This window comes from Coenobita brevimanus, chromosome 57 (assembly GCF_032717465.1).
Source record: "Coenobita brevimanus isolate Jiangsu-jjx chromosome 57, ASM3271746v2, whole genome shotgun sequence".
Classification (NCBI taxonomy): domain Eukaryota; kingdom Metazoa; phylum Arthropoda; class Malacostraca; order Decapoda; family Coenobitidae; genus Coenobita; species Coenobita brevimanus.
In genome coordinates this window covers 955,005-982,024 of record NC_137010.1, presented here as the reverse complement: position 1 = coordinate 982,024, position 27,020 = coordinate 955,005, and the positions used below count along the sequence as shown (strand labels likewise).

The window sequence follows — 27,020 nt, the reverse complement described above, 5'->3', positions numbered from 1 at the left end:
TCTTAATGTTTGATATGGACACATAAAAGGGCAATATATATAATGAGTATTTACAGCACAAAATAGCTTCCCTAAGCTGAATAAATCGCCTGACTTTGGCAAGGGTAAAACTAAAGAGATTGTTGTTCTTACTGATTAACCCTGGTCTGTCTAAATAAGCAGACCCATCAACCACAGGTATGGCATTGCTTCTGTGGGACCATCCTAGAGGTACGGTACAGTTCAATACAGAGTACATACATCAAATAGAGAACCAGTGCCCCTTGTGGTCAACAGCATCTTGCTGGGGTCAGACCAGGGTCATAACCCTCAGCAAAGGTGCAGGGTAATATGAGGAGACTGGCTTCAGGGTGGCCAATGCAGCTTCTTCACTCCATCCAGGCCACACAGCATCACTATGTGTAGGTTCCTCACCAGTGGCAGTAAAGAGAGGTAATAATAGTGAATGTGTTGAGGAATGTGTGTGGTGTTTGTGACTTAGATGCATACTGTTATTTCAATATCGCTGGTAATGTTAAGAATACAAGTAAACAGACTTCCTCACACCAAATGAGTGGAGGTGTGTGTGGCACTTATGAATTCAGTGTGTGGTGGTGGTGGTGATATAATAAAACAGACATCCTCCTACCAAACATCCCATGGGCTGTGTGTGTGTGTGTGTGTGTGTGTGTGTGTGTGTGTGTTATTTACGACTTTGATGCACACTGCTGTTGAGATGGTGGTGGTGTTAAGAATAAATTAAACATATGTCCGCCAACCTAGTGTGGTGTTGGTTGTGTGTGGTGTTTATGACTTGGATGTGTCGTGTTGCTGTTGCTGTTGTTGTTGTGGTGGTGGTGGTGTGGTAACAGATGTGGTGGGCACTGTTCCCCTCACTGCAGCTGGGGACACTATCCTTGCTAACACTGGCTTACCTGAAATGACACAGTATGGGGCACGGATCAGCTAAGTGACAGAGAGAGACTGACACAAAGAAACATACAGAACACAGGCTGACTCAGAAAAGTACTGTAGTTAGATATAAAGGCAGTCACATACACAGAAACAGTGGTAGATAATTGCACCAGTAATCTGAGCTGCTGTTACAACCTCAAGACTAACATACTACTAATACATGTACTACTACCCCACTACTACTTCCTGCTACTACTACAACAACTACAACTACTACTGCCACAGGACTGACCTCTCTGCTGCTGTGTAACCTGCGATGCCGGGATAACCTTGAGTGTATGGAAGGCCTGAAGTCCCTTGACGTGTGACCCCTGCAGCGCTGAGGCCGGCAGTACAATCTGTCCCCCCGCTCCGCTGGCCACCACCACCGCCCCCTGACTTGCCCCACCACCACCACCTGGTGTCCCGGGGCCTGCCTGTAGACCACCCTTCAGGTTCCCACTCGTTAGCATTACCTGTGGCACACACGATGAGGACTTGGTCACCAGCATCTATGATGAGAATTTACATCTCCAAAACTACTGACGTCATTGTAAATATGTACGTCATCAATGAGGCATAATATTGACTTCAACATCCTAAACCTATTATCCACTAATATATGTGATGGCTTGGCTCTGGAAATAACAAAGGGAAATGCTTAACTTCTAAGCTCAAAGTGCATTTTTTAAATATACAGTGCAATATAGCGGAAATAGTAATTCCAAATTCAGGGATTTATGTACAGTACCATTATTATTTGTAAATGAAATTTAGGGTAACTTTTTCATAGGCTATGGATGCTTTTTGATGCATAGTTTTGTCTTCTATCATTAATATGCTAGTATTACAATATTTTTTTTTTTTTTATACATGACTGCTGTTACCCACTCCAGCAGGTCAGTGCTGGAAAACAGAAGGCAATCTCACTGACAAAACAATTAGTCTCTCAGCTATCACACATACTGGTAAACACAAAACAGTTTTAAATGATCCACCAGCACATACACACTTTCAACTAAACACATGGGACACATGTTATATACAAAATAAACTGCTGTGGAGGAGGTGCAAGAAACCTCCTTATTCTTACTCCATGAAAACATTAACCATGTAAGCCAACCAGTCATGAACCACCTGGTGACCTGGTATGGCAACCCCCACATTAACCTGCTGTGTATAAGGCCTGGACGTGAGTATAACCAGCTGCCAGTATGAAAGCTAATCACACCCCTCCAGCTCAAAGTGTCTCTCCTAACCCAAATAAAATCATCAGCAAAGGAAGTATGGGGGGGCACTGCTTTGTTGCCAGTGTGAAGGTGTTATATTGCAAATAAACTGTAGTCCACCAACCTGCTGTAAGTGTCCCTGTTGTGTGAATGGTTTGGATGTGAGAAGGACCTGTTTGCCCCCAATGGTGATGAGATTGCCAGTCGCCGTGGCACCACCCGCCACCGCCACTGCTGCTGTTGCACTGCCACCACCACTACCTCCGCCACTCACACCCGGCTGGACCAGACGAAGACCACTGGCTGACAGCACTGATGGCTTCCCGGCAACATTCAGGCCCTGGAGGGTTAAATGTACTATTGCGGACACTCATATCGACCCACTGCCTTACAATGAATAACGAGATGGCGAGCAAAGACTTTCAAAACCCAGTGATGCAACCTTCAGGGCCAAACACTTTTCAGAATACCACGTAAGGGTTTCAGCATCATTAGATTAAAAAGTGGAGCGATATTACTGACCACAGCTGTACAAAAGTCAAAAAAACTGATGATATCTGACAGCACGCCCTCTACCCCACTACGTCACTAAGCTGTACTCTTTTTACTCCCTTAACTAGCCCTAAAACTGCAATCTTTCCATTTAATGCCAAGACATAACAACAGATCAATGCAAGAATTTGATGCTGATCATGGAGAAGTGAGATGTTAAAGAAGTAAAGCCACATCACTGTCTTTTTCTGCCACCGCCAAAGGACGAAATTCTGGGACAGGTTAAAAAGAAAGAACTATGGATACATTAATACTCAAATATGTCACTGTCCCTCACCTGCACAATGGTCTTTTGCTGCTGGCCCACGGAGAAGAACCGTGCCTGTGGTGTGGTGGTGGTGGTGGCAGGCGTGGTGGAAGGTGTGGCAGTGGTGGAGGTGGTAGCAGTGGAGGAGGGGGTGGAGGTGCTGCTGCTGGTGACAGAGGGGTGGCTGCTCTGCTGGACCGCGGGCTGGAGGGTCTGGATGGTCTGCACAACCTGCGTTTTGTTGCCCGAACCATCTAGCTTACCAGCCTGATGGGGAAGGTTGATATTACGGTACAAGGATTTTTAACCACACGATGCATTGACATCTTTTTATATCTGTTCTTATTATTCCATTACCATACACATTAATCACCTTAGGAGAGTGCATTAGTCATCATCATCATCATCATCGTCATCACCATCATCATCGTCACCACCATGAAGATTTCTTACTACTTTCTATATTTGCTACTATATTGCCAGATAGTTTCACCCTTTGTAGTGGAGGGATTATAGAAGGCTGTATCTATCCCTCTTAGTTCAAAAAATCATCCTCTCTATAATGAACAATATCACAGTAAAACATCAAGAAAAAAACAAGTTATACCATGGCCCACTTGCAATCCAGTAGCCATCATGAGTCTCAGGTTGGGGTCTGAGAAAGAAACGTTTGTGCCCTGAAGTGACAACAACACAACCCTACCTACCCTGCCTGACACCTACCTACCCTGCCTGACACTCACATACCTTGCCTGACACCCACCTACCTTGCCTGACACCTACCTACCCTGCCTGACACCTACCTACCCTGCCTGACACCTACCTACCCTGCCTGACACCCACCTACCTTGCCTGACACCCACCTACCCTGCCTGTCTGTGATCCTGTGGGCAGTATGAGTCCCTGGTGAGGAGAAAAGGACTGTTCCCTACCTCACCTGATCCTTAGTTAAGAAAAAAAGATCAGAATGATGATGATGATGATTACAAACAAATGCTATGTTTTTGTCCTGCCATTTATCCTGCCTCACCTGTGATCCAGTAGCCAAGACAAGTCTCTGGTTGGCTGCTGACAGAGGGACGTGTGTGCCCTGGGGTGACACCAGAGTGAGGCGCTGCACCCCTCCCGTGCCACCCGCCACCTGGATCACGTTGCCACCTGCCACCTTGTTGCCTGCCACTGTTGTTATCACACCACCTGCAACACATAACATCTGATTACAACATGGATAACTGTTAACCACACACACACACACACACACACACACACACACACACACACACACTTGACTTAATGAGAAAAAGAGACAGGACCGGACGAGCATAGCTCATTTCCTGTATATCTCAACTAGGTAAATACAGAAACAAACACACAAACACACACACACATGCACGCAAACATGCACACACATGCATACATATACACACACACACACACACACACAAAATATAATAAGAGTAAACAGACTGTAGAAAACTTACTGTAATGGTCTAGAGTCCACCCCTGTAGGTACTGCCAGGAGAGTGAAGTGTGGCTACAAGCTTGACAACAGCCAATCACAACAATCACCACTCCAGCACAAAACTCAGCCAAAAGTACCGTATATGAAAGTCAAAGTCCATGCTGAGACTCACTTGGCTACAAATCTTATCACACTTCTCAAATTTCTTTTTTCCCATCATCTCCCAGCAACTGTTGGGAAATAATTAAGCTGGTTTTGGCATCTGAATGAGCTACCAATCTGCAAAAAACATCAGTTGTACTATTCCCAGACTCAATTTCATAGACCCCCATGCTTCTTTTGGGGGACAGCAAGAGGACTGAGGGATATTTGACTAACAGACAGCTCCACCACCCAATCAGACTGGTGCCACCACATGAAGGCATCCCTCTCCTGCAGCCCATGAGAAATAGCTACTACACATTAATGAGACAATAACCCCACCATCAGCATCACTAGCACTTACCCTGTATCTGGTGTGTCTTGTCCCCCTGGCTCAGCAAAGACTCCACAGTTGCAATCTGCTGCCCAGGGAACACACCAGTGATCACCTGCTTCCCACCAACACCGCCACCAACACTCACATTCCCTGCCAGCGCTTGACCAACCTGGGATAAAATAATAAAACACTATAAATAAATAAATAAATGAATAAATAAAGTCTTCTGCTATACTTCCAACAACACACCACCCTTCTTTGTATATATTCTTAATTATCATCCTTTAACAGCACATCACCAAATACCGTCCTCCTCCATATTTCACAACATATCATCCACATGCACTACCATCTCCTAGCCTGCTCACACAATCCTCCTCCCACAATATACGCTATAATCATCCCTCAACTCAAAATCTAAAGTAGAACAATCCCACCCTCCGTCACTCCCCTTTCCACTGAGTACCTTGCTGCCAAATATATCTCCTTATCTGCTACATACTGTACCATTTGTTCTCTCATCATCTCCCAACACTTTGCTCTCTTCTGGGAACCACCAAACAGGGAATGGCCATGACAGAATCACCTCAAGCCTCACGTATCACTTTCACACTCTCAAAAAGCTTTTCTTCTTTTCTGTCTCACCAATGTAAGTGCAGCTCTCACTCTCTCAAGCACTCCTCTTCCTCTTCTTTCTCTCTTTTGCTAATATTTTGCTTCATTCTCAAAGTCTATTGAAACGTCTCTTTCCACTGCAGTGCACCCTCCCTCACACACACCACTATCTATCCCCTTAGAGTACAAAGCGCAACTCTCCCAAGCCTCACCTTTCCTCCCTGCATGAGCACCTTGCCGTCCACCATCAGCGTCTGCAGCTTGGCAATCGAGTTCACCACCGTCGGCGAGTTGGATCGACCCTTACCCGCTGCTGCAATGTGCAAAATCAAGCTCAACATCACCACCATCATTACCATTAATCATCATCATGTTAGTATAATTATCCGCACACTGCTCTTGCTGTGAGGTGGGAAAGAAATTCTGGATTATGATGATGATGTCTACAGAAGGGGGACACCTCTCAGACTGCGGGCATTAACTCACTGGGCCTATAATTATCTTTTTTTATCTTATTCTTAATATTTCCTGACCATTTCATTCTACTTATAACACCTGAACAGGTAGGATTAGACATTGCCTTAATCAACAACTTTAATACGACAGACCTTTCCCAAACAGTAAAAATTATCTGGAACTGGCATGAATTAAATACAGTCGTCAATCTTACAGAAATTCGTAAATCTGGCAGCTGCAAGAATTAAATTAAAGAGCCATCATCACAGAGAAAGAGTTAAATTAAATACAACATTAACAGGAGTAAAATTAATCAGCCATTACCGCACACGTCAAACCCAGCGTGTGTGTGTGTGTGTGTGTACCTGCGATTTGCTGTGGTGTGGCCTGGAGTAGTTTGATGCCGCCTAGTGAGAACAGACTGGACTTCTGGGTGGCTGCTGCTGTACCCATGTTGACCACTGTGGCTGTGCTGCCCAGCTTACCCACACTCACACCACTACCCCCAACCTGTCAGCACACACTAGTTTAGGCTACTGTGGCAAGTCCTGCTGCAGTACAAACTCTCAAATCCACAAAGTTTGAGCCCAAAGAATTTAACTCCCCCCCCCAAAAAAAAGAGAGAGAGAGAGAGAGAGAGAGAAAGAAAGCTCCAGTAACATGACCACTATTGCACCAGTGCCTTGTATCTGTAATATCACCTGATGTTATGTGTCCACAAATAAATTATATTTTCAAATATATTTTCACTGTGTGAGGACACCCTTTTTTTGCATGATAAAAGTATATATTTTGAAGAGTGGAAGTTTTTGGAAATTGAATATTTGGATTTGGAAGGCTATATGCATCTTACAAAACATCTATTACCTGTAGTTATAGTGAGACAAGGTATGTTAACAATAGCTCAAACTCTACAGTGTCCAATGATATGTGGATGGGCATTAACACATAACATGCCAAAAGCACTGACCTGTGTTGCCAATGCAGTGTGTTGTGCATGGTGGTGGTGATGGTGGTGTGTGGCGGTGGTTGGGGTGGAACCAGGAGTGGGGTTGGGGGGACGGGGGTGTGACACTGAGGGAGGGGCAGCAGGAGGCAGTCTCGCTGCCTCTCGTGTCGTCAACGTCACAACGGGTGAACGGTTCTTGCTGCCCACACTGCCACCACCTGAACAGTGCCATCATCATCATCATCATCATTATCAGCAGCAGCAGTATCACCATCACTATCAACATAATTCATCACTATCATCAATAACCATCACCATCAATATAAGTCACCATCACATCATCATCAACACAATCATCACCAGCATCACTTCTGGTCATCATCCAGGCCTTTTTCTCCCACTTAAGGATGTGGTAAGGTTGGATCCAAAAACAAGGTGGGATAAAGTATGAAGAGGGGGAACTATCACCTGCATATTCAGTAAAAAAAAAAAAAGGGCCAGACACTCATTCACTCACCATTTAGGCCTCAGAATCCTGACTCCACCTTGTAAATGTCACATCACAGACAGAGCGCAATTTTATAGATCCACTTCACAAAAAAAAAAAAAAAAAAGCTATTCACACACTGATAAAAAATGAAGCCTATTTACCCTGAGCAAGAGTGGTGATCTGCTGTGTGGTAAGAACAGACTCTGGCCCCAGTGGTTGTCCCGTTACCGCTGATTGTAGCACCGCACCCTGTATGTGGCTGGCTTTCACACCACCTCCGCCACCACCACCGCCACCCTTACTCAAACCTCCTCCACCACTGCGACTCACTGCCTGGCTCCCAACCTGATAAAAATAATGACGGATTGTGGGTGATGAGTGGCAGGAATTTTTACACACACGCACACTGATAACAAAGATCTCTCTCTCTCTCTCTCTCTCTCTTTCAGCAACTTTACACTAACCTTTGTAATTGCTGCTGGAGGGACCTTGGCCAACTGGTGTGGGGCGACCTTAGTGATGGTCTGTGCACCGGGAGGAAGGGCCACTTTGATGGTCTGCACACCTCCTGCCGTGGACACCTGTATGGTCTGGACACTGCTGCCGCCCACACCACCACGTACACCACCAACCTGCCAGGGAACAGTCATCACATCATTATTACTCTACGTCTACCTACCTATTTATCTACAGCCCGATGTCCCAATCCTGCAAAGGGTGGCCGCAGACAAAATGCCTTGAATTCGCTCTGCCACCCACCATGCAGTCTGCCCCCCTCCCCCACCTCAGTCAACCCTCCCTCATATTCTACGTCCTACTAATAAACACAAACAAATAGTCAACACATCATAATCATAATTCTCCATCTTGCTAATAAACAAACTCACCACATCATCATCACCATCATCATTATTATTTGGCACACCACTCATAAACAGAAAGAAACATACGAAAAGGTAAACAATAAGCTGATTTTAAAATGGTAAAAATAAGCCTGGAAAAAAAAAAAAAAAGTCTTACAGAGGACAGGGCCTTGCCAACAGCAGCTGGTGTGAGGTGATCGAGCTTAACAGGGCTCTCGGGTGCCTTTGTTTTGGCCAGGGTGGCACTCGCTACCTCCTCCGTCTTCACTCGCACCTGACCACCATCGCCCTAAGAGGGAGAAATAAAATTGTTGTGTGTCTTCCTTCGTCCTTAAAACCCACACGTCATAAAAATACACCTGCTGCTACACTCACATCATTCATGAATGAGACAGAGCTACTAAATTTCTGTATTTATCAGACAGCTTGGTACTTGTGGCCAACTATACTCTTTTTATCTTAACCTGGCCCATATTTCTGTCGGTTTGCAATATATTTCATGTGGTTCAATGGCAGAAAAAAAAAAAAACTACAGCTGTATCCTTTTGAGGGATAGCGAGTAAGCTGAGCGACATCTGTGTAGCTAGGCAGACAAGCTGTTCAGTATATCAATGCCACTACATGAAGGCAACCCTCGCCAGCATCAAGAAGAGTCCAGAAACAAGAAAAACACAAGGTACAAGAAAATCAGGGTGCCCTGGAAAAGATTTTGTACATTTATAATGAAAAATTGCAGAAGTGGCCATACTTTACCTTGGTGGGTGATGGCAGGGTGTCGAGGGAGGGTGCAGGCGACACCTTGACGGGCAGGGCATCTTTGGTCTTGGCCCGGCTGTGTCTCCGAGGCGCCGGCTTCTTCACCTTGCTGCCACCGGGACCATTGAGGTGGTGCATACGTTCTGAGAGTACCAGATAATAGGTTACACACAAGCATTTATGAAACACCTGTCGATTTTATATTTCATGATATAATGTGGGAATCAAAGACTGGAAAGGTAAGATAGATACAGGCAACAACAAAAAGACAAACACATCAAAACTCACAAACAAGACATTCCCATACCACCGACCATCAACAAAACTACATCATCCAGTGACTCACCAAACTCTTCCTCGTTCCTGTTGCGGTGAAGGTATATCCACAGCTTGCGGGGGGTATCGTACTTGACGCAGGGATCATTCTCGTAGTGCAGGCGGTCTAGTGCGCCCGACACCACACTATTTAAGTTATTCTCTGCGGCAGGGCTGGTCAGCGGTGCCAGGTACTGTGACTCCTTCAGCAGCTCACAGATGTCTGAGCGTGTGCCCTCGCCATTTGGTAATCGTGCTACTGCATCACGAACTGTGGCGAAGAAAAAAAAAAAAGGGTCAGGGGAAATGAATATGGTAACTGTCAACCCTATATAACCTACTTTGAGGTGTAGAGGATGCTGGAGACAACACCTTCACATGCTAGGCACTGATATAACTGCATAACTGTCCTCAACTCATTCCCTGTCTCTCAAAAGGAGAAATATGGACTGCAGGAAAAAGGCAACTCCAGTCTGCAGTTCTCCAGATGAGACCCAGTGCCAAAACAACAAGGGTAAATGAACAATCTATGTTCCATATCTTCAGCATTATTGTGTCCACCAACATGTCTCTTACATTTCATTTCTAGACAATAATTTTATTCTGCTTACGAGAGATCACTGGTAGAGAAGGAGTTAGGAATTCTCTCATACTTTGATGTCTCTCTTATATTATTCTCGCTCCTGTCAGCCTTTTATAATTACCTATGGAGAGCTGTGCGAGGGAAGTGGATAATCTCTCATGCCTGGTGTGTATGTTACAAAATATTCTGAATATATTCTTTTCACCTTAGCCTGGCCCAAATTTTTGTCCTTTTGCAACTTAGTTCATATAGCTCAGTGGCAGAATAAGACAATACTATGGCTCTATATCCTTTCCATGGCACTTCTTGGTGACTAACCCCATATTCCAGTATAAATATACTGTTACAGCATTCAATGAGGAGAGATGACAATTTTAAGTAGGGTAAAAAGGATATAATGCTAGATTATTTTAATTTGCTATGGTGAAATGCAAAGGACAGAGTGACTAGGTGATATGTCTGTAACCACCCCTTGTAGGATTAAGACATCTGGGAATATGCAGACAGACTGACAGATAGATACAGATAGATAAAAATGTCCCCAATTTCCACGCTGTATATATACACTGAGGTGGCACTGACCGAGGGAGAGTATGGTGACGTACGCAGGCCGGTCAGGTACGAGGAGGGAATGGCCACGAGCCTTGTTGAGTCCTGTCTGTTGTGTGTAGATGCCCTTCACCGGACCCACCACACTCTCATACCCATGCATTCTGCAACACAACATATTTTAGAGACTCTCATTATCATCATTATCTCTTTTATTATCATCATCATCATCATCACTCTCCTTCCACTAGTATACAAAGAGACCACAGCACAGAAAGCTTGCCTGAACGTATATGCCTTGTGTGGCTTCTCGTATCTGAGCTTCTCCTGTGTCCTGTACGCCTCTTTCTCGGGGTCGGTGGCGGGTTGCACTGTCCAGGAGGTGTAGCAGCGTGGTGGTGGGATGATGTCACTGTCCTCACCATCACCCACCTTTGCCCCACTCCCTGCTGCATCATCCTCTATCCACTCACCGCTCATGGATGATCTATGAATGGAATGTAGTAGATTAGGAGAGTACGTATAGTAGTAAGGTGGTTAGATGATGTCACTGTCCTCACCACTATTCACCTTTGCTCCACCTGCTGCATCATCCTCAATCCAATCACTGCTCATTGGTGATCTATGAATGAGTGTGACAGGCTAGTGTGAGACTGTGAGAGTGAGTGTAGCAGCAAGGCAGTGGTATGAGGTCACTGTCCTCCTCACCATCACCCACCTTCACTCTATTCCCCACACCATCATCCTCTATCTGGTCACCACTACTAGACGATCTAGAGATCAGCACGACAGAATAACCCCTTGATGCTGTTGACATCACTTTTATTTTATCTTTACTATCCACAGATACTATCTACAGACATCCTCCTTCGGTTAAGGAGAGACATTTCAGAAGAGAATGGGTTAATAACCCCTTCACTAATGTAGGTCCTCTCCCAAGCTGTTAAAATAATCTGATGCAGCAAAAAGAAACTGTAATATGACATCACTGAACTGAAACGGCTAAACTGATATTGTGCGTGAGTGACAGTTTGAAAAGAAAATGGGTGGGCAGAGATTTCTATTTAATATTGTTCTTCCTTAGATAGAAAATGGTATCTTTTATATTTTAGGTTGGTCTCCTGTAGTGAACAGGATAATATAACAACAGATAAGGTGATGGACTATACATGAGAGAAGATGAAAAGCTAAACATACATATATATTCATAAAACTAGTCTCACACACAAAGAATTAGGCAGACATGGATTTTTCTTAATTCATATAAAGTGATGAAGTAGTAAAAGAAACAAGGCTAATGAAAATGAGGTAAAATAAGACAGGGATGATAACACACCAACTCTCTCTCTCTCTCACTTGTTAGTCAGCCAGAACTGTGCAAGTGGCTCTAGGTGTCCATCACTGTCCCTGCCGGCCCCTATCCACTGGTACACCTTCAGCCCACTCTTGTACTCGATGTATGGTACAAAGTCTGTCGGCTGTACGTCTGGTAGGGAGATGGAAATCATGCATTAACACAGGTTACTCCACTCACTATGATGGTATTTCACATTGCTTCCATCTTGCTACCTTCAGGTGATGTTATTAATATCAGGATGAGCATCTCACACATATGTTATAAGAATAATCTTCCTTAACCTTAATCTTTTCACTGTGAGATGTTACCCCCAGCTGAACAGATGCATTGGGGAGTGGTAAAAAAGTTAACAAGCTGTGACTGTACACCAAGTATCATTTAGTTCTTATTTGTCAAATTTTTCTACTGGGCTGTCCACACTGTCAAAAGTAAACTCACTGGCTCACAACTTTTCTCTGCACTTGGATGACATCAAAACTTCACCCAGAAACCTAACTAACTCACCTGCAAAATGTCCACAGAGGAAATTGATGGCGGATGGGAGGATGGCGACCCAGGAAGGTGTAAGGCCGTACCACTCATTGAGGGGTGAGATAGCCGACTCCTGCCACACCCTTATACTGGACTCCAGCTGTGCCCGCGTCATCCGCTGCTCCCCCGTTGAGCAGATGATGTCCCGCACCAGACTGAAGAAGCAGATGTGGGTCTCCTGGGTCAGTTCAGGTGCAATGCAGGCTCTAGGGTGGAACAGAGAAGTAAAAAAAAAATATTAAACCCCTTGAATCCGAGAGACACATCCTTTTTCATTTAGTCATCCTATTACCATGCAATTTTATTCAACTCAGGAAAGGTTCCTCATACTGCAGGGGACATTAGGCTATATCCAACCCCTACAGTTAGAAAGATCTATCCTTAACATCTGTCAAAAACATCAACAAAGCCTCACCCAGTCATCCCCAGCCACCAAAAACGTCAACAAGGACTCACCCGATGCTCTCCAGTGCGGCGGTGAGTTCTGATGAGGTTTCTATGGCGGCTGTGACCTGGTCCTCCATTGGCTCCTCCTTCACCATTATGTCCAGCTTTTCGTCCTTCACCTCACCCCCTGCCACCATTCCACCCCCCAGCATCCCTCCCAGTAGGTCCAGCTCCTCAGGGGGTAAGGGGGGAGGAGGAGGGGCATCAGGCTCTGTCTTTATCCGAACACCTTTACTACTGCTTACCCTGAGAATGGAAAGTTGACATACAGTAAGTTTGTCACCATATTGACAATCTTTCTTGCTACCAGTTCATGAATAATTACAAAAAAGATTTGTAATTAAAGTTTCCATAAAGCTGAATGGCTGTATTTAACTGTGTACACAATCTCTCAAGTGAATGTAACTGCTTGCTCATTGAAAAAATTATATGCCTGAGTTGAGCCATAGGTTCAAAGGCCTAAGTCACAAAGAGGAGCGCCATGGAGAGGCACCTTCACAGCATCTGTTTCTTTACCTTCCTTCATCCTATGGTAGATTAGGTTTACACTGGGAATAAAGTATCATTTCTAAAGCAAACTGACAGACAGACTAAACAGACAAGTAGCTACATAGATTAAAAAAGACAGACAGAGCTAATTACAGTACAGTAGTATATAGTACTGTATACAGAAATATACATACTGAATAACAGGAAATCAGACAAACAGATAGACAGACCAATACAGTAGATAATAATGATGATCAAAGCCACACACACCATCTCACCTGCTCTTAGTACTGCTTGGTGGTGTAGTGATCTCCTTCTTGATATCCGGCTCCTCCACGTCACTGACCGAGGAAGACGACGACGATGAAGACGACGACTCGGTATCACTGGGTACCTCCTGCTTCACCTTGACCGGCAAATCAACCACACTCGCTGGAACAAGTGTGGGTGGGATGGGACCCTGCGGCTCTTTCTTGATCTTGACCTTCTTGCGGGGTTTGTCGAGGGTGAGTGGGGAGATGACGGCTCTCTGAGGGGGTCGTTTCATCTGGGTCTGGGCTCGGCTGATGACGTCTTGAAGCGTGATGCCTCGCGTGTCTAGGTCTATAGATGTCTGTAGTGGTTAAGGGGTTTAATTTAATGTCTACCACCATCATCCTATATTATACCTTAACACTCACCCTGCTTATCATTCATGGGTAATGCTTATGGTGATCAAGGAATAAAATTTAATTATAAAAAAATATCTAGTCATCTTCATCACCAATCATCATCAATCACACACCTACAGTCATCATCATCTTTGTCATCAATCATCATCAATCACATATTTACTGTCATGGAGAACTTTGGAGTACATGTACCAACCTCACGCTTGCTCCTTCTGACCCTGTGCTGTGCCAGCATGGCGCGGAAGTGGTCATCAGTCAGGTCGAGTGGGTTGCTGGTGGGTGTGATGCGCAGCTCCAGGTCCAGTGCCAGGGAACCGCTGCTGTGAGTCCCTCGTACCGCCAGCAGGTCCCCCGGCAGCGACCCTTCCAGACCACCAAGCTGACGACGTTGCTTCTTGTTCAGTGATGCACCTGGACCCTCTGGTGAACCACAAATACCAAAACACTTACTACCAACATCACTGTTACCACCGTATTCAAGCCGATGTTGCTGGCTCAGGACCCCTTGGGGATGCACACAAATGCCAGAACATTTACCACTAACGTAACCATCACCACCAGTGACCCCTACAGACCACTAAACTGATGATGCTACTTGTTGTTCAGTGATGTGCCTGGACCCTCTAGGTATGCAAAAATGCCAAAAATAATTACCACCTAACAGCTCATTATCAAGCTGATGACACAGCTTCTCTCCAACATAATTAAATCCTTGAATGCTGGTAATATTTAGGGTATTCTTGCTATTGCCACTTAATTTTATTTACCTCAGGAATGGTCTCTTGCAACTATGGGATTTATTATGGTTACTGTGCATCTAACACCTCTGGTCTGAAATGTAAATCTTAAATTGAATAATCATCCTGAGATGCAGAGAACAAAATGAAGAAAGACATCTTCCTGCTTACTGTGTTATCACCAACACCTATCACTGTTTGCTGAAGTGGCTACGTCTTACAGCATCCTACCCTACTATTAGTTATTTGTTAGCGATATTTGGAGGGGAAGGGGACTTTGTCCATCGTCTGTGGTGGGGAAGATACTTAATAATAACAAATAAGCTACCTGTTCAAACAGCCCAAGCTAAAGTGACTGAGTGACCTACCTGGATAAATTTCATCATCAGAGAGTTCACTGTTGTCATCGGCTTCGGCTCTGACGGCTGCCAGCTCACGGAAGTAACGCTTCTTGGTGCAATACTCGATGGAGGTGCGGGAACTTTTCTTTTTGTTGTGCTGAAAAGAAACAGCCTATTCAGCAGCATTCAATATACACATAATAAGAGAGAAAGAATATGAGAGGTGGTGATATTACTGCAACATAATTTGTCACAATTGCAAAGGGGTGGGTAACAAACAGATAAAAGTAAAGGTATTGTATTAAAAGAGTACAAAAACCTATCAAACAAGGTGCCCAGCAATATGGACTATCTCAGTCATCACTTATGCCTTTAACATTCTTCACTTCATATGCTAACAGCCTCAGCAATAACTGACGACAACATAATGAATTCCAACACATCTTCCTCAATCTTGTCCCTTCATCTTATCTGTAGTATACCTCTCATCCCTTTTTATTTTTATTCATAAATGTTAATTTGCCAACACCTTAATAATGAAACAATTTCAATGAGGTGTGCTATTGTTCAGCTGTGCATGGACTTACCAATGGGGGCAGTCGAGGTATCTTGGGCACATCATCGGGTGGCATGTTGGTCACGATGTCCAACACTCGTTTCCTCCGCACCAGTGTCTCCTCTAGGGTGTGGTGGAGGTACTGTTTTTGACGGTACCTGTGTGTGTGAACAAACAGATAACATTTCCACTCCAAGCATTCTTCCCTACGCTGAATAAATTCATCTGGTGGTAGGAAGGGCCCATGATCAGGCAAAAGGGACTATAGTTCTTTCACACTAACCTGGCCCAGATTTTCTTCCTTTTGCAGCTTACTTTACATGGTTCAGTGTCCCCCCCCTCCAAAAAAAAACAATGTTATGGTTCTACACCCACTTCATAGCGCTTCTTTATGACTGGGATCATGTTCTTGCGTTAAACTACTGTAACAACTCAGCATTTAAGATAGAGAGGTGGTAATTATAAGCAAAATGAGTAAAAATGGACTGACGTAGACTATAATTCATTCACTGTTTAAAAAAAAAAAAAAAAAAAGTCAACCCCTTCAACCTGATGGCAGTTTATTCTTACAATCCCCAGATGATTTTATTCACATTAGCATACACTATTCAAACTTAAAATGGTTAGACATAGGCTTCATCAAGCTCTTCACTAATGACACATGAGGCATAAACAGAATAATATCATCTCTAAGTAGCATGAATAAACTGAAAACGACATCCCTACTGAGGTGGTAGATACTCATATGCAGACTAAAATATGCCAAAAAAATACAAAATAAATAATCTACCGTGTTGTTTAATTACTGTGTTTGTAACTACTCAGTATGATAATTTTTTCCCCACATATACATCGGTGCCAACGGCCATGCCACGTTGAGTACACCGCTTCCCATCCGATCAGCGAAGTTAAGCAACGTTGGGTCTGGTTAGTACTTGGATGGGTGACCGCCTGGGAACACCAGATGCTGTTGGCATCCCTACGTGTCAAGTGGGGTTGGTGGAGGATTAGTGCCCCTCCCTGTAAAACAATTAACTCTAAGCCCTTGGCCACCCCATTTGGGATACATGGCGTCTGGCAATGAATGAATGAATGATATGCATCGATGTATTCCTTTGCAGTCATGTACCTCTCGTGCTTGGTCTTCAGCAACAATGTTCCCCAATGTGATGGCACTTGTGTTGAATGATAAATAATCTAAATAATTAATAAATACAGCAATTTAACCAACTTCCCCCAGACTATGCCCTGCCACATGTAATCCAACTGACCTATACTCCCTGTACAGGATTTTCTTGTGAATGGCGCGCATCTTGGCAATCTCCGGGTTGAAGAATCCTTTGCACAGCTGTTCGTGGAAGATGCGGAGAGGCGTCCCGTGCCGGAAGTTCTCATCCATGAAAAACATCTCCAGTGTGCGTGTCTTCTCCTCGAGGTCATTCTGTGGGAACTCGGGCAAATATCCCTGAGAAAGAGGAAAATACTGGGGATGAAAAATCCTCAGATGAGAAAAGAGGTCAGGATGATGATGATGATGATGATGATGATGATGATGATGATGATGATGATAATGATGATGGTGATAAGGGTGATGATGATGATGATAATGATGATGGTGATAAGGGTGATGATGATGATGATAATGATGATGATGGGGGTGGTGATGATGATGAATGATGATGATGGTGATAAGGGTGATGATGATGATGATAATGATGATGGTGATAAGGGTGGTGATGATGATGATAATGATGATGGTGATAAGGGTGATGATGATGATGATAATGATGATGATGATAAGGGTGATGATGATGATGATAATGATGATGGTGATAAGGGTGATGATGATGATGATAATGATGGTGATAATGATGATGATGATAATGATGATGATGATGATGGGGGTGGTGATGATGATGAATGATGATGATGAAAAACTGGCATATACTGCTGCTCACTGGTTATTAATAAATAAATATAAGCAGAGAAGAAGATTAAGATACTGACAGACAAAGCACCTTGGGCAGATATACCAGTAGAGACTGGAAGTGCAAATATTACTATATTAGCATTTATTACTGTAGTAACAGAGAGAGAGAGAGAGAGAGAGAGAGAGAGAGAGAGAGAGAGATTAAGGTGAATCAGCAAATAACCATGAAATTGCTAATAACCACAAAAACGTACCATTAGCATTTCTCTGTGTTCATCTGTGAGGTGGTTGTTCCATGTCTCCGGCGAGATGATGTCAAACAGAAGGTTGATGTCTCCGCAGATCTCTGAGGGAATCTCCAGACTCACACCACCGTACACTATCTTCTCCATCACTGCTCACTTCTGCATGGGAAAATTTAGATTTAAAAAAAAAAAAAAAATCTAATCCCATTTTATGCCTTCACATCATAATTCTGATATGACCCCGTGGTGGAGCTGCCCTTATACAAAAAACCCTCAATCTTTTCCCTATCCCCTGAAAGGCAGCTGGTGGACTGCAGAGGAAGAGCAACTTCAGCCTGCAATACACCAGATGCATGTTCACACGAGCCTGCGATTGCAAAAAATACTACCGTACTCCTCCAAGACTACGCTACCAAAGTTCTGTACATTTAAAGATATTGGCAGATGAGCTGGCTACTTCCCTTGATAGCATTACATGGTCAAAAAACCTCCAAACACCCTGTGGGGAATACACATAAGCAAGTTCATCCTTCTGACTAGGGCACTCTAATCTCTATGCCACCTGGGTGATATTTAAGTGCTAACTCCTTCCACCCCTTAAGAGGAAGAATAGATATAGTACAGTACTTGCACTGTTTGTAGGTATACTGTAGTTGGAAAAAAATCCTGAAAATATTTTCTATTAAGCCTGGATGCTTAAATACTATAAAGTGTCTACTTTTGCCATAATATCATATTTTCTTTATGCACTGCAGGCAGTGACATCACCCCATTACTCACAGCACTACATTAGACAATCAGTTGCTGGGTCATTTTTACTTTTAGTTTTCAATGCCTGCTTGGTATTCAACTTTTTATGTTCTATAGCTTGCTGAAGAAGAATATAGTAAATCTTCCATTCAGTTAAAAAAAAAAAAAAAAATCATTCTGAACAACACACATCACTTTAAGTATAACTGACATGCTATACAAGAAATGGTAGGGCTGATACAAGTATGAACAAATGAAAATATACCACATACCCAGCAGTTTATGTACACTGAATAAGGCACACTACATAATGCCTGTGATACAAAGGTGGTGATGATTTCAACTCTTACTGCTGCTTCACTGGTGAATCCCCTCCCTCCACTCCACACTACACAGTCCAGAAACATATGGTAGGCAGGAAATTTCTCTTAAGGATAAAATGGTTACAAAACCGACAAGTGTACTGCTGTATCACCCCAAGGCCAAGCTACTGTAATTCAGAAGAACTAGGAGTAAATGGCTAACCTCTACACCCAGTGGCATTCCACAACTAAGATTAATGCACAACCAGCTGCCTTCATGGAGATTTAAGCCTGCACTTAGCACATGACCATCACTCCAAGTGGCACTCTTATTTCACTAGATATACCAAACATACCGGTACTCCTATATTTACTTTATTTACTTCTTGTTTCAATATTTAGCCTATATCTTCATTCAATATCAGAGACATACTATCATTCTCAGGTATGACAGCTGTCCACCTGTTTTCCTGTAAATTCATGAGTCACATTCAGGTATGCTATGGTAGTCTTGTGAATTAATACAAACAACCTCCCAAGCATACATGCCAATTACACCTTCTCCCTGAATTCCTGGATCATAATGTAGGGGTAAGAGTGTCAACTACTTTCTTATCACCGGGTGGGACGTGCCAAATTAAAATAAATAAGGTTCCCCATAATCATTACCATCCATTTTCTCTAATTTTCGGTCAATGTAATAACTGATCAGGTACCAATAACATTTATCAGGCAGTATATGCATAGTGTAGTTTATCCAGGTATCCTCACATAACGGGGATGTCTATTTTTAGCCATCATCTTCATGTAAACCCTGGGAAATGTAATAATTCCTCTATAAAGACAAAATGCACCATACGTGGCAACATTGCATGCATCTCCTTGTTCTTCAGTTTTTCAAAGGCTTACAGTTCTTTCCGTACTTACATATACCGATTCTGAAGCCCGAGGTTGGTTGTTTCCGTGTAGCAGGGAGTGAGGCGCGGTGGTGGGCAGAGGTGTGGCTCCAGTCCACCTCCACTAGGCCATTGCGAGGAAAATTCAGCCAATGAGAAGCTGCTCTGCCAGCCATTACAGCGTCATCCAACACACACGATTTGCCCTCCCATCTTGTAATTTTATATTGACTAACCCAATGGTAATCTATTGAGCAGTGCCTAAAATACCTACGTCTTTAATGAAAGTAAAGTTTTTACCAATGAATCACTGCTTTTTGTTAAATGGTGTTGTTTATACCCGGCCTTTGTTTACATGGAAACCGGAAGTAAAATAGACAGTCTTTTTCATTTGATCTTCCAAGTTTACCCTAATATTTGATGATTCAAGATAATTTTCTTCATAAAATAACAGGTGCCTTATGACTAAATGAAACAATATGATAAAACCTTATATTTCTACGATATTAAACCAAATGCATTATTCCAAGACAGGCTATCAGCGGCACCCGTGGTAGCTGTCATTCAATTTATTTTTGGTTTAGTGAAAAAAAGCCGTGTATTCCCCATTCCTCCTTGCGACAGCACTTTATCTTTGAATGGGGAGCGAGGAATATTTCAAAGAACTGAAAGAAGGTATGTTAAGATTTCTGACTGAGTGTAATAGTAGCAGATATAAGATCAAATGACATTTTTCGTGCATTTTGTTCAAGTATCTGAAGGAAAGTTATGTGCCCATTTATTAGCAGGAGCCTATGCCTTGCATACTGCAGTTAGTGTGATTAATGCAAAAGGTGTTGAGTATTTACCTTTGATCTTTCCTTGTCCAGGTAAACTGTAGTCAAGATGTGGGGGATAAGAAATTTACGCAAGAAGATATTCATTGTGATTGGTGTGATAGTTGGTCTTATCCTGCTGGATCAGATATACTTACACATCTGGCTGTCCACACCCACCACCCCATTCCAGCGCTCCCTCCACCTAGATGATGTACGACAGCTTCTTCGTGCTGGGGATGACACAGGAGTAACCATTATCCTCTTTGATCCAGTCATCCTTCATGCCTGGAGCAAGAACCAGCATGTTTCTGCGCCTGGTGCATGTATCTTCCTGTGTCACGTCATTGGACCCCTCTCCTTTGCGATCACTGCAGCTCAGATTAGAGACAGGGTAAGCACCACATAGCAATTTCATCATCACTGTTATCACCATTTGCAGTGCACAGAGGGATGTCTTGATTTGGTGGCACTGTAACCACTGTTATCACCATTTTCAGTACACAGAGGAATGCCTTCATTTGGTACGCTAGCACCATACAGTAGTAACTGAACAGCCGTGCCGCCTGGTTATGTAAATGTCCCTCAACCCCCTCAGTCTCCCCTGAAAAGAAGATGGTAAGGTGCAGAAGAGGGGCAGCTGCACTTCACAATGTTAACATTCAGTTGAGCCTGAAGGTGCAAGTACTGCCACTACTATTGCTAATCATCATTTTCATATGGATGATGTGATCCTTCATTTCTCTTTCTCCAGCCAGTGTTTCTGGGTCGCCTGGCTCAGTTGGGGTTCACGGTGACATTGTTTGAGTCTAGTGAGGGTGAACGCTCCCACGTGTTCCTCATCAGGCAGGGATCACCACTGCACCTCGTTGTCCTCCACATGCGCTCTGCTGGTCAGTCACTTGAATTACTCTTTTTACTCAACCACTTTCATGTATTTTTATATGTAGCAGCACTGTACATTGTATTGATAGCAGTGGTAGAGAGAGAGAGAGAGAGAGAGAGAGTCATGATTCCGGGGGCATGAATGATGAGCGAATGGAACTGTGGCCCTTTGGATTGGGCAAATTTGGGCTGTCTGGACGTTGCTACTCCTCACCCTGCCCTAGGGTGGGAAACGAGATCCGGATGATGATGATAATGATATTGATATATACCGTGTAGTGTTCATCATCATCATCATCTGGACCTCCTGTCCCACCCAAGGGCAAGGTGAGGAGTAGCACGTTTGCCCAATCCAATGGGCCACACTTTCATTCACTCATCATTCGAGCCCCTGGAATCCTGGCTCCATCAGATACGCCAATAACATTCACCACGCTCTGCAGCTTCACACAAACGTATCCGATGTTGTTCTATCTATCTATTGCCAGATGCCTCAATCCCGCTTGGAGTGGCCACAAACAAATCACCTCCAAGTCGCCCTGTCCCCTGCCATTTCACTGCCCTACTCCCAACTCACACCCTCCCTCTCTCATATACCTCTCCACCCCATCCCTCCATCTCATCCTCGGCCTTCCTCTCCCTCTTCCCCCCTCCACCTCACTCACATACACTCTCTTTGTCAGTCTTTCACCCTCCATCCTCTCCACATGGTCGATGTTGTTATGCTTGTTATTTTACATTTCTGATTTTTCTTTTAACAAATGAATTCTTTACCCCATCACCACCAATAATTTTTTGTGCCTCTAACAATATTTTTTAAAACCTCATGTTAACTACTACGGTGATTCAGGTAACTGCTTGTCTCATTCACTTTTATTGTCATTAAATTATAATACAGTACTTATCTCTGACCATCATCCACTCACTTGATGTAGTGCCCGCCATCCTCTCTTCCTATTTCTCCCATCTTTCATGTCACTTCTTATTGCTTTTCTTTCCTTTACAGGTAGCTTTACATTGAGTGACAAGCCAAATGGTTTCCTGTAAGCCAGGAAACCATTTACAATGCTGGGTGGTAACCATATAACCAAACCATACGTGCTCCCTACTTGTCAACAAGTGGGTTGGTGGAGGGTTAGTGTCCCTCCCCATAAAACAAATAACTCAAAGTCAAGTGGCCACCCCTTACGGGATTATGGTGTGCGGCAATAGATAGATAGATAGGTCTTTTAGAGAACCTCTTTGCTGAAGAGGTAAGTGTATGTACAATAGCCATCTAAGCTATATCAGTACCACTGACTCAGTACAAACAGGTCAGGTCTTGTAAGAAGCAAAGCATAAGCTGAATAAATCCTCATTAACATTACTGTGAATTATATCTGTATAAGATTATTTACAGCTCCACAAAACAGTTGCTTTAAGGGTTTCTTTTCATTTTGTGCATCGCTTCTGTCATGAGCCAGAAACATTGGTTGACACAAGACTGTGTCATTTACAGTTGTTTTTGCCAGCCCACAGCCTAGACATTAACCCTGTTGTGCCTTTTGTGTGTGAATAAATGCAGTACATATTATTATTCAGTGTTTGTTATGGTGGTTTCAGGGTATGTACGGCAATACGCGCTGGAAGGTCCTCCCCACAACTTGGCACAGGTCAAGCAGTACATCACCAAGGACACCTGGAACCAAATGAGGCTTGACCGTGCCTATGACCGGTGAGCTGGCACATGTGCTTGCATTTTATTCTGTCATCATCTGTGTGGAGAGGATGGAAAAAGAGACTGACTAGGAAAGTGTACCAGTATGTAAGTGAAGGGGTAAAGGAGGAGAGGAAGGCCAAGTATGAGATAGAGGGATGGGACTGAGTTATTAGAAAGAATGGGATACAAGCTGGAGAGAGGGCAGCCTGATGGCAGAGGACAGGGTATCATGGAGACATCTCATCTATAGCCACTCCTGGAAGAAAGATGTCTGGGAGAAGAAAGTCAGATAAATAGGATTATGTCAAAAGTTTTGATATTTTTTAACACATCCCTTATTCAAAACAAGGATAATGATGTGTATGTGATGTGGTCAGGTTCAGCACAAAGGAGGCGCGGATAGACGAGGTTGACTTGACTGTCCCCAGCAACATTCCGGCCTTCATCATCGACCACCGCAACTCACAGTTCATCCCGTGTAATGAGTCACGCGCCGGCTACTACAACCTCAAGTATCTCAAGGATGAGACACCAGAGGATGTTAGGTGAGGCTCATGCAGGCTCTGTGGAGGTTATTGCTTTCATCATTACAGTCTAGTACATCTGTGTTACCAGTGTCACCATTGTTGCCATTTTTCATTCTGTATATGTTTCCAAATACAGTATATATCCACCATATTAAAGTAACGTGAAATTAAGTTTCAAGTGTATCAACGTATGTTTTTGTTTAAAGTTGCATTTTAATTTATATGTCCATTCCTGTATTTTGTTTTTTCAGTTTTCCATGTTCACTTCCTTTATTAGTGCAAAATCAAGAGTTACATTTTTTTTTTTTTTTTAATCTTTGGTAGCAGAGTTAGGATAATGACAGATATTTTTTACTCCTTTTAGGTTCAAGCACAAGGCATGGAAACTGCTGGCTAAAGTAACAACCCTGATGGAACAGCTGAAGATCCCATTCTGGCTGAGCAGTGGCACCTGTTTGGGTAAGGACACTCAATACTTTTTCCTTCTTTCAATATATACTCTGTGTCAGCTTTGTCAGAACCTCATCATCCAACATTCCATCCAGTATTGTCCCTTCAGAAGCACTGGAGTCAAGGGCTAGGCTACTCTGTCCAGATAATGAAGGCAAGAGTGACCAGTTGGCCCTGAGTGCTGTGATGTCAGCTGTAAACCACAGTTGCCACCTGGAGTACAATCCTGTGCACCATGTTCAGCTGAAGCACCTTAATTTACTGAATCACCAGGCATTTAAAAACTGTATGAGGGGAATGGGACTAATGTAATACTGTACATTAGTATGAGCCTACACATAATATGGTAGTGCTGTGTACCCTGGGTGGCATGAAGCAGCTGCTGCATCCACCAAAGAGCCAAACCTCCTCATATTTTCCTGCACTTTGCCACGGAGAAGGACCCTTGTCCAACCCTGGTGAAGCACTGTCTACCACAAGGGGGTATTGGATCCCTACACAGTGTTTATACTGTACTGTATTGTACCTGTAGAACAAATCCACAGAAGCAGTTGCTTACCTGTGTTTGATGGCTCTTTTTAGCCAGCCAAGCCAGGGTTAGGCAACAACAGCAGCACAAAGACCCACCCATGATCCCCCTGCTGTCAGAGAACTGTCCCAGAAAGGAAAATGAGCTCAGGTGCAATATTTTGCAAAACTACTCAACAATAATCAAAAGGTTTGGAATCTGGTCATTACCATATTACTGTAGTTCATAACCTTATACAGTACCTCTAAGTGTTAAAGAAATATTGACCTAATTGTATGCTTATGGTCAAGTGGTAGAGCAGTCGTCTGCTAATCAAAAGGATGTGACACCAGTTCTATTTGGTAACGGGAATTTTGTTTAAACAACCATTACATATCTTCCAGAAAACCCACTTACAGTATTACAGAAAGATCCTCACTAATGCCATCACCAGTCATGGCATGTAATCAGTATGAAGAGGCTATGTGCACTCTCTCTCCCTTCATCCCTTCACCTCAAGTTTATATACCATCACTAACATATTTCTTTCCAGGTTTCTTTCGTCAGTGTGACATCATACCTTGGGCAAAGGACATTGACATTGGTGTTTTCATTGAGGACTATAAACCCAACCTGATTGAAGAGTTTGAGAAGCGTGGACTGAGGCTCAAGCACAAGTTTGGTCGAGTGTCCGACAGTTTTGAGTTGTCGTTCATGGAGGAGGACATCAAGCTTGATATATTTTTCTTCTACACGGAGGGTGCCACCATGTGGAACGGCGGCACACAAGCCAGGACTGGAAAGAAGTATAAGTAAGTTAACTGAGACAGTGAATTAATAATCAGAATGCCCCAGCTTGTGTCAGCATTCCAAAGGTTCAGTTCCCAAGCGGTGATCAGCCAGGATCAACCAGAAGTTGCAGTAAGTTAATTCATGTACAGGGTGATCTAATGGCTAGGATGCCCCAGTCAGAGTGATGACCTTCCATTGGTTCTGTCTTACCGATGTGACTGGAGGATTTTTGATCATATAATGTCACTAAAGGAGGTATGCTTCGTATCAGCCCTTAAATGGACTGGTCTATAATAGCCTTGCTTCAGATCCCTAACCTCCAACATAGGGTAAACTGGAATTTGCTTTCTTTTTTTTCTTCCTTTTTTACTGACTATGCAGATCTACAGCTGAACATAGCATTTGATACCCTTTTATCTAATTTGTAACTGTTGGTAGGCCAATAAAACATGGTAATGTCAAGAGGCAGAATATTGATACTGGACATCAAAGATGATTCAAGGTTTTTGTTTCTGAAATACTGTATACATTGTGTTAAGCTGCAGATATACGTTGACGAAAATCTCTGGCAAATTAAGATGGACGAACTGTGATACCTCTCACTCCTCAGGTACGTGTTCCCTGCCTTCACCCTGTGCTGGACAGAGTTTCTGGACATCAAGGTGCGCATCCCCTGCCAGACAGAGGAATACATCCGTGCCAACTACGGCCCGTCCTGGTTCATGCCTGTCCACCACTGGGACTGGAAGACCAGCCCACCTAACGTCAAGGAGAACGGGGTGTGGCCAAAGGAGGAGTGGCCGGAAGTGATTGTAGTAAAACTGGACACAGAGAACAGTCCAAACCCAGCCTCGTAAACTGCAGTACCCACTATGTGCCAGAGAAAATGGGATATAAGCAAAGATGTGACCAGCAAAATATCCCCCTCAGTGTTAGAGAAAAGAGGATGTGACAGGAGTGACTGGAAATTACTGTGGTGAATTTAGGCACAGAGAATGATCCGCATGCAGCCTCGTAAATTGGCCCGGCAACCTCTCATTGTCAGATGTTTAATAAAATGGGATATGACTGAAGGAGGAGTGGCCAGCAGTGCCTGTGGCAAATTCAGTTACAGAGAAAAACCTGGACAACATTTCAAAAGCGGATCAGACATCAGAATGTGGTTGAGGTTTTGTAAATTGGCTCAGCACCCTTTCAGCACCAAAGAAAATGGGATGTGACCAAAGATGGACTGGCTAGAAGTAAGCGTGACAAATTCAGACACAAAGAGTGATCCAAATGCAATTTCATAAACTGGTTCAGTATTGAAATGTCATGCAGCAGTATTGAAAGGTCATGGTTATAGTCTAACACATCTACCAAGTACTGTACAGAGAGAGGTGGAGGTATCTTCCCAAAGTTTGACAAATACATAGCGCAAAAATCGAACCATCTGAAAAACATACTGGTAGAGACAGGGTTTTCATTGTGTTTTGCCCATTGTAAATTACCTTCAGATGGAACTGGGAAGATAGTCTGGTCATTTCTTTGATTGTACCATCTCAACATCAGAAGAAACAAGATGTGGTCAAAAGAGGACTGGTAGATTGGCATTGACTATCATCAGGGTGTTTTC

At 43.5% G+C, this 27,020-nt stretch overlaps 2 protein-coding genes and 1 non-coding gene across 3 annotated transcripts; 2 read left to right on the top strand and 1 right to left on the bottom strand.

Moving 5' to 3' along the window:
• Positions 1-786: 786 nt before the first annotated feature.
• Positions 787-19,868, bottom strand: LOC145402174 (uncharacterized). Its single transcript, XM_080274291.1, has 26 exons — positions 19,761-19,868; positions 17,791-17,940; positions 16,878-17,071; positions 15,638-15,764; positions 15,078-15,207; positions 14,169-14,392; positions 13,580-13,914; positions 12,822-13,058; positions 12,339-12,571; positions 11,834-11,963; positions 10,761-10,964; positions 10,511-10,641; positions 9,377-9,616; positions 9,028-9,173; positions 8,427-8,563; positions 7,876-8,044; positions 7,573-7,756; positions 6,943-7,139; positions 6,338-6,482; positions 5,729-5,826; positions 4,929-5,070; positions 3,992-4,158; positions 2,992-3,228; positions 2,287-2,502; positions 1,187-1,409; positions 787-914 (listed from the first exon to the last, which is right to left on the bottom strand). Exons 2-26 carry the CDS (start codon positions 17,926-17,928, stop codon positions 787-789), a joined length of 4,512 nt encoding a protein of 1,503 aa, XP_080130417.1. The 5' UTR covers positions 17,929-17,940; positions 19,761-19,868.
• Positions 16,464-16,582, top strand: LOC145402427 (5S ribosomal RNA). Its single transcript, XR_013897771.1, has one exon. It is a non-coding gene; the product is annotated as a 5S ribosomal RNA (ribosomal RNA).
• Positions 19,869-20,331: 463 nt separating the features above from the next.
• On the top strand, positions 20,332-26,540 carry LOC145402225 (ribitol-5-phosphate transferase FKTN-like). The gene is made up of 8 exons (XM_080274344.1): positions 20,332-20,404; positions 20,599-20,938; positions 21,299-21,437; positions 23,032-23,143; positions 23,506-23,673; positions 24,020-24,114; positions 25,167-25,425; positions 26,016-26,540. The coding sequence occupies exons 2-8, from the start codon at positions 20,615-20,617 to the stop codon at positions 26,260-26,262; spliced, it is 1,344 nt and encodes a 447-aa protein (XP_080130470.1). The 5' UTR covers positions 20,332-20,404; positions 20,599-20,614; the 3' UTR covers positions 26,263-26,540.
• Positions 26,541-27,020: the final 480 nt, after the last annotated feature.

What these genes read in the sequence shown, in the direction of transcription:
- LOC145402225 (XM_080274344.1), top strand. Translation starts at nt 20,615, where the DNA reads ATGTGGGGGATAAGAAATTTACGCAAGAAGATATTCATTGTGATTGGT. An exon ending in CCTCCACATGCGCTCTGCTG is followed by an intron (nt 21,438 to 23,031) that starts GTCAGTCACTTG and finishes TGGTGGTTTCAG; the next exon opens with GGTATGTACGGCAATACGCG. An exon ending in GAGACACCAGAGGATGTTAG is followed by an intron (nt 23,674 to 24,019) that starts GTGAGGCTCATG and finishes TACTCCTTTTAG; the next exon opens with GTTCAAGCACAAGGCATGGA.
- LOC145402174 (XM_080274291.1), bottom strand. Translation starts at nt 17,928, where the DNA reads ATGGAGAAGATAGTGTACGGTGGTGTGAGTCTGGAGATTCCCTCAGAG. An exon ending in CAGTTCTGGCTGACTAACAA is followed by an intron (nt 10,965 to 11,833) that starts GTGAGAGAGAGA and finishes TTCCATTCATAG; the next exon opens with ATCATCCATGAGCGGTGAGT. An exon ending in GGTTACACAGCAGCAGAGAG is followed by an intron (nt 915 to 1,186) that starts GTCAGTCCTGTG and finishes GTGTCATTTCAG; the next exon opens with GTAAGCCAGTGTTAGCAAGG.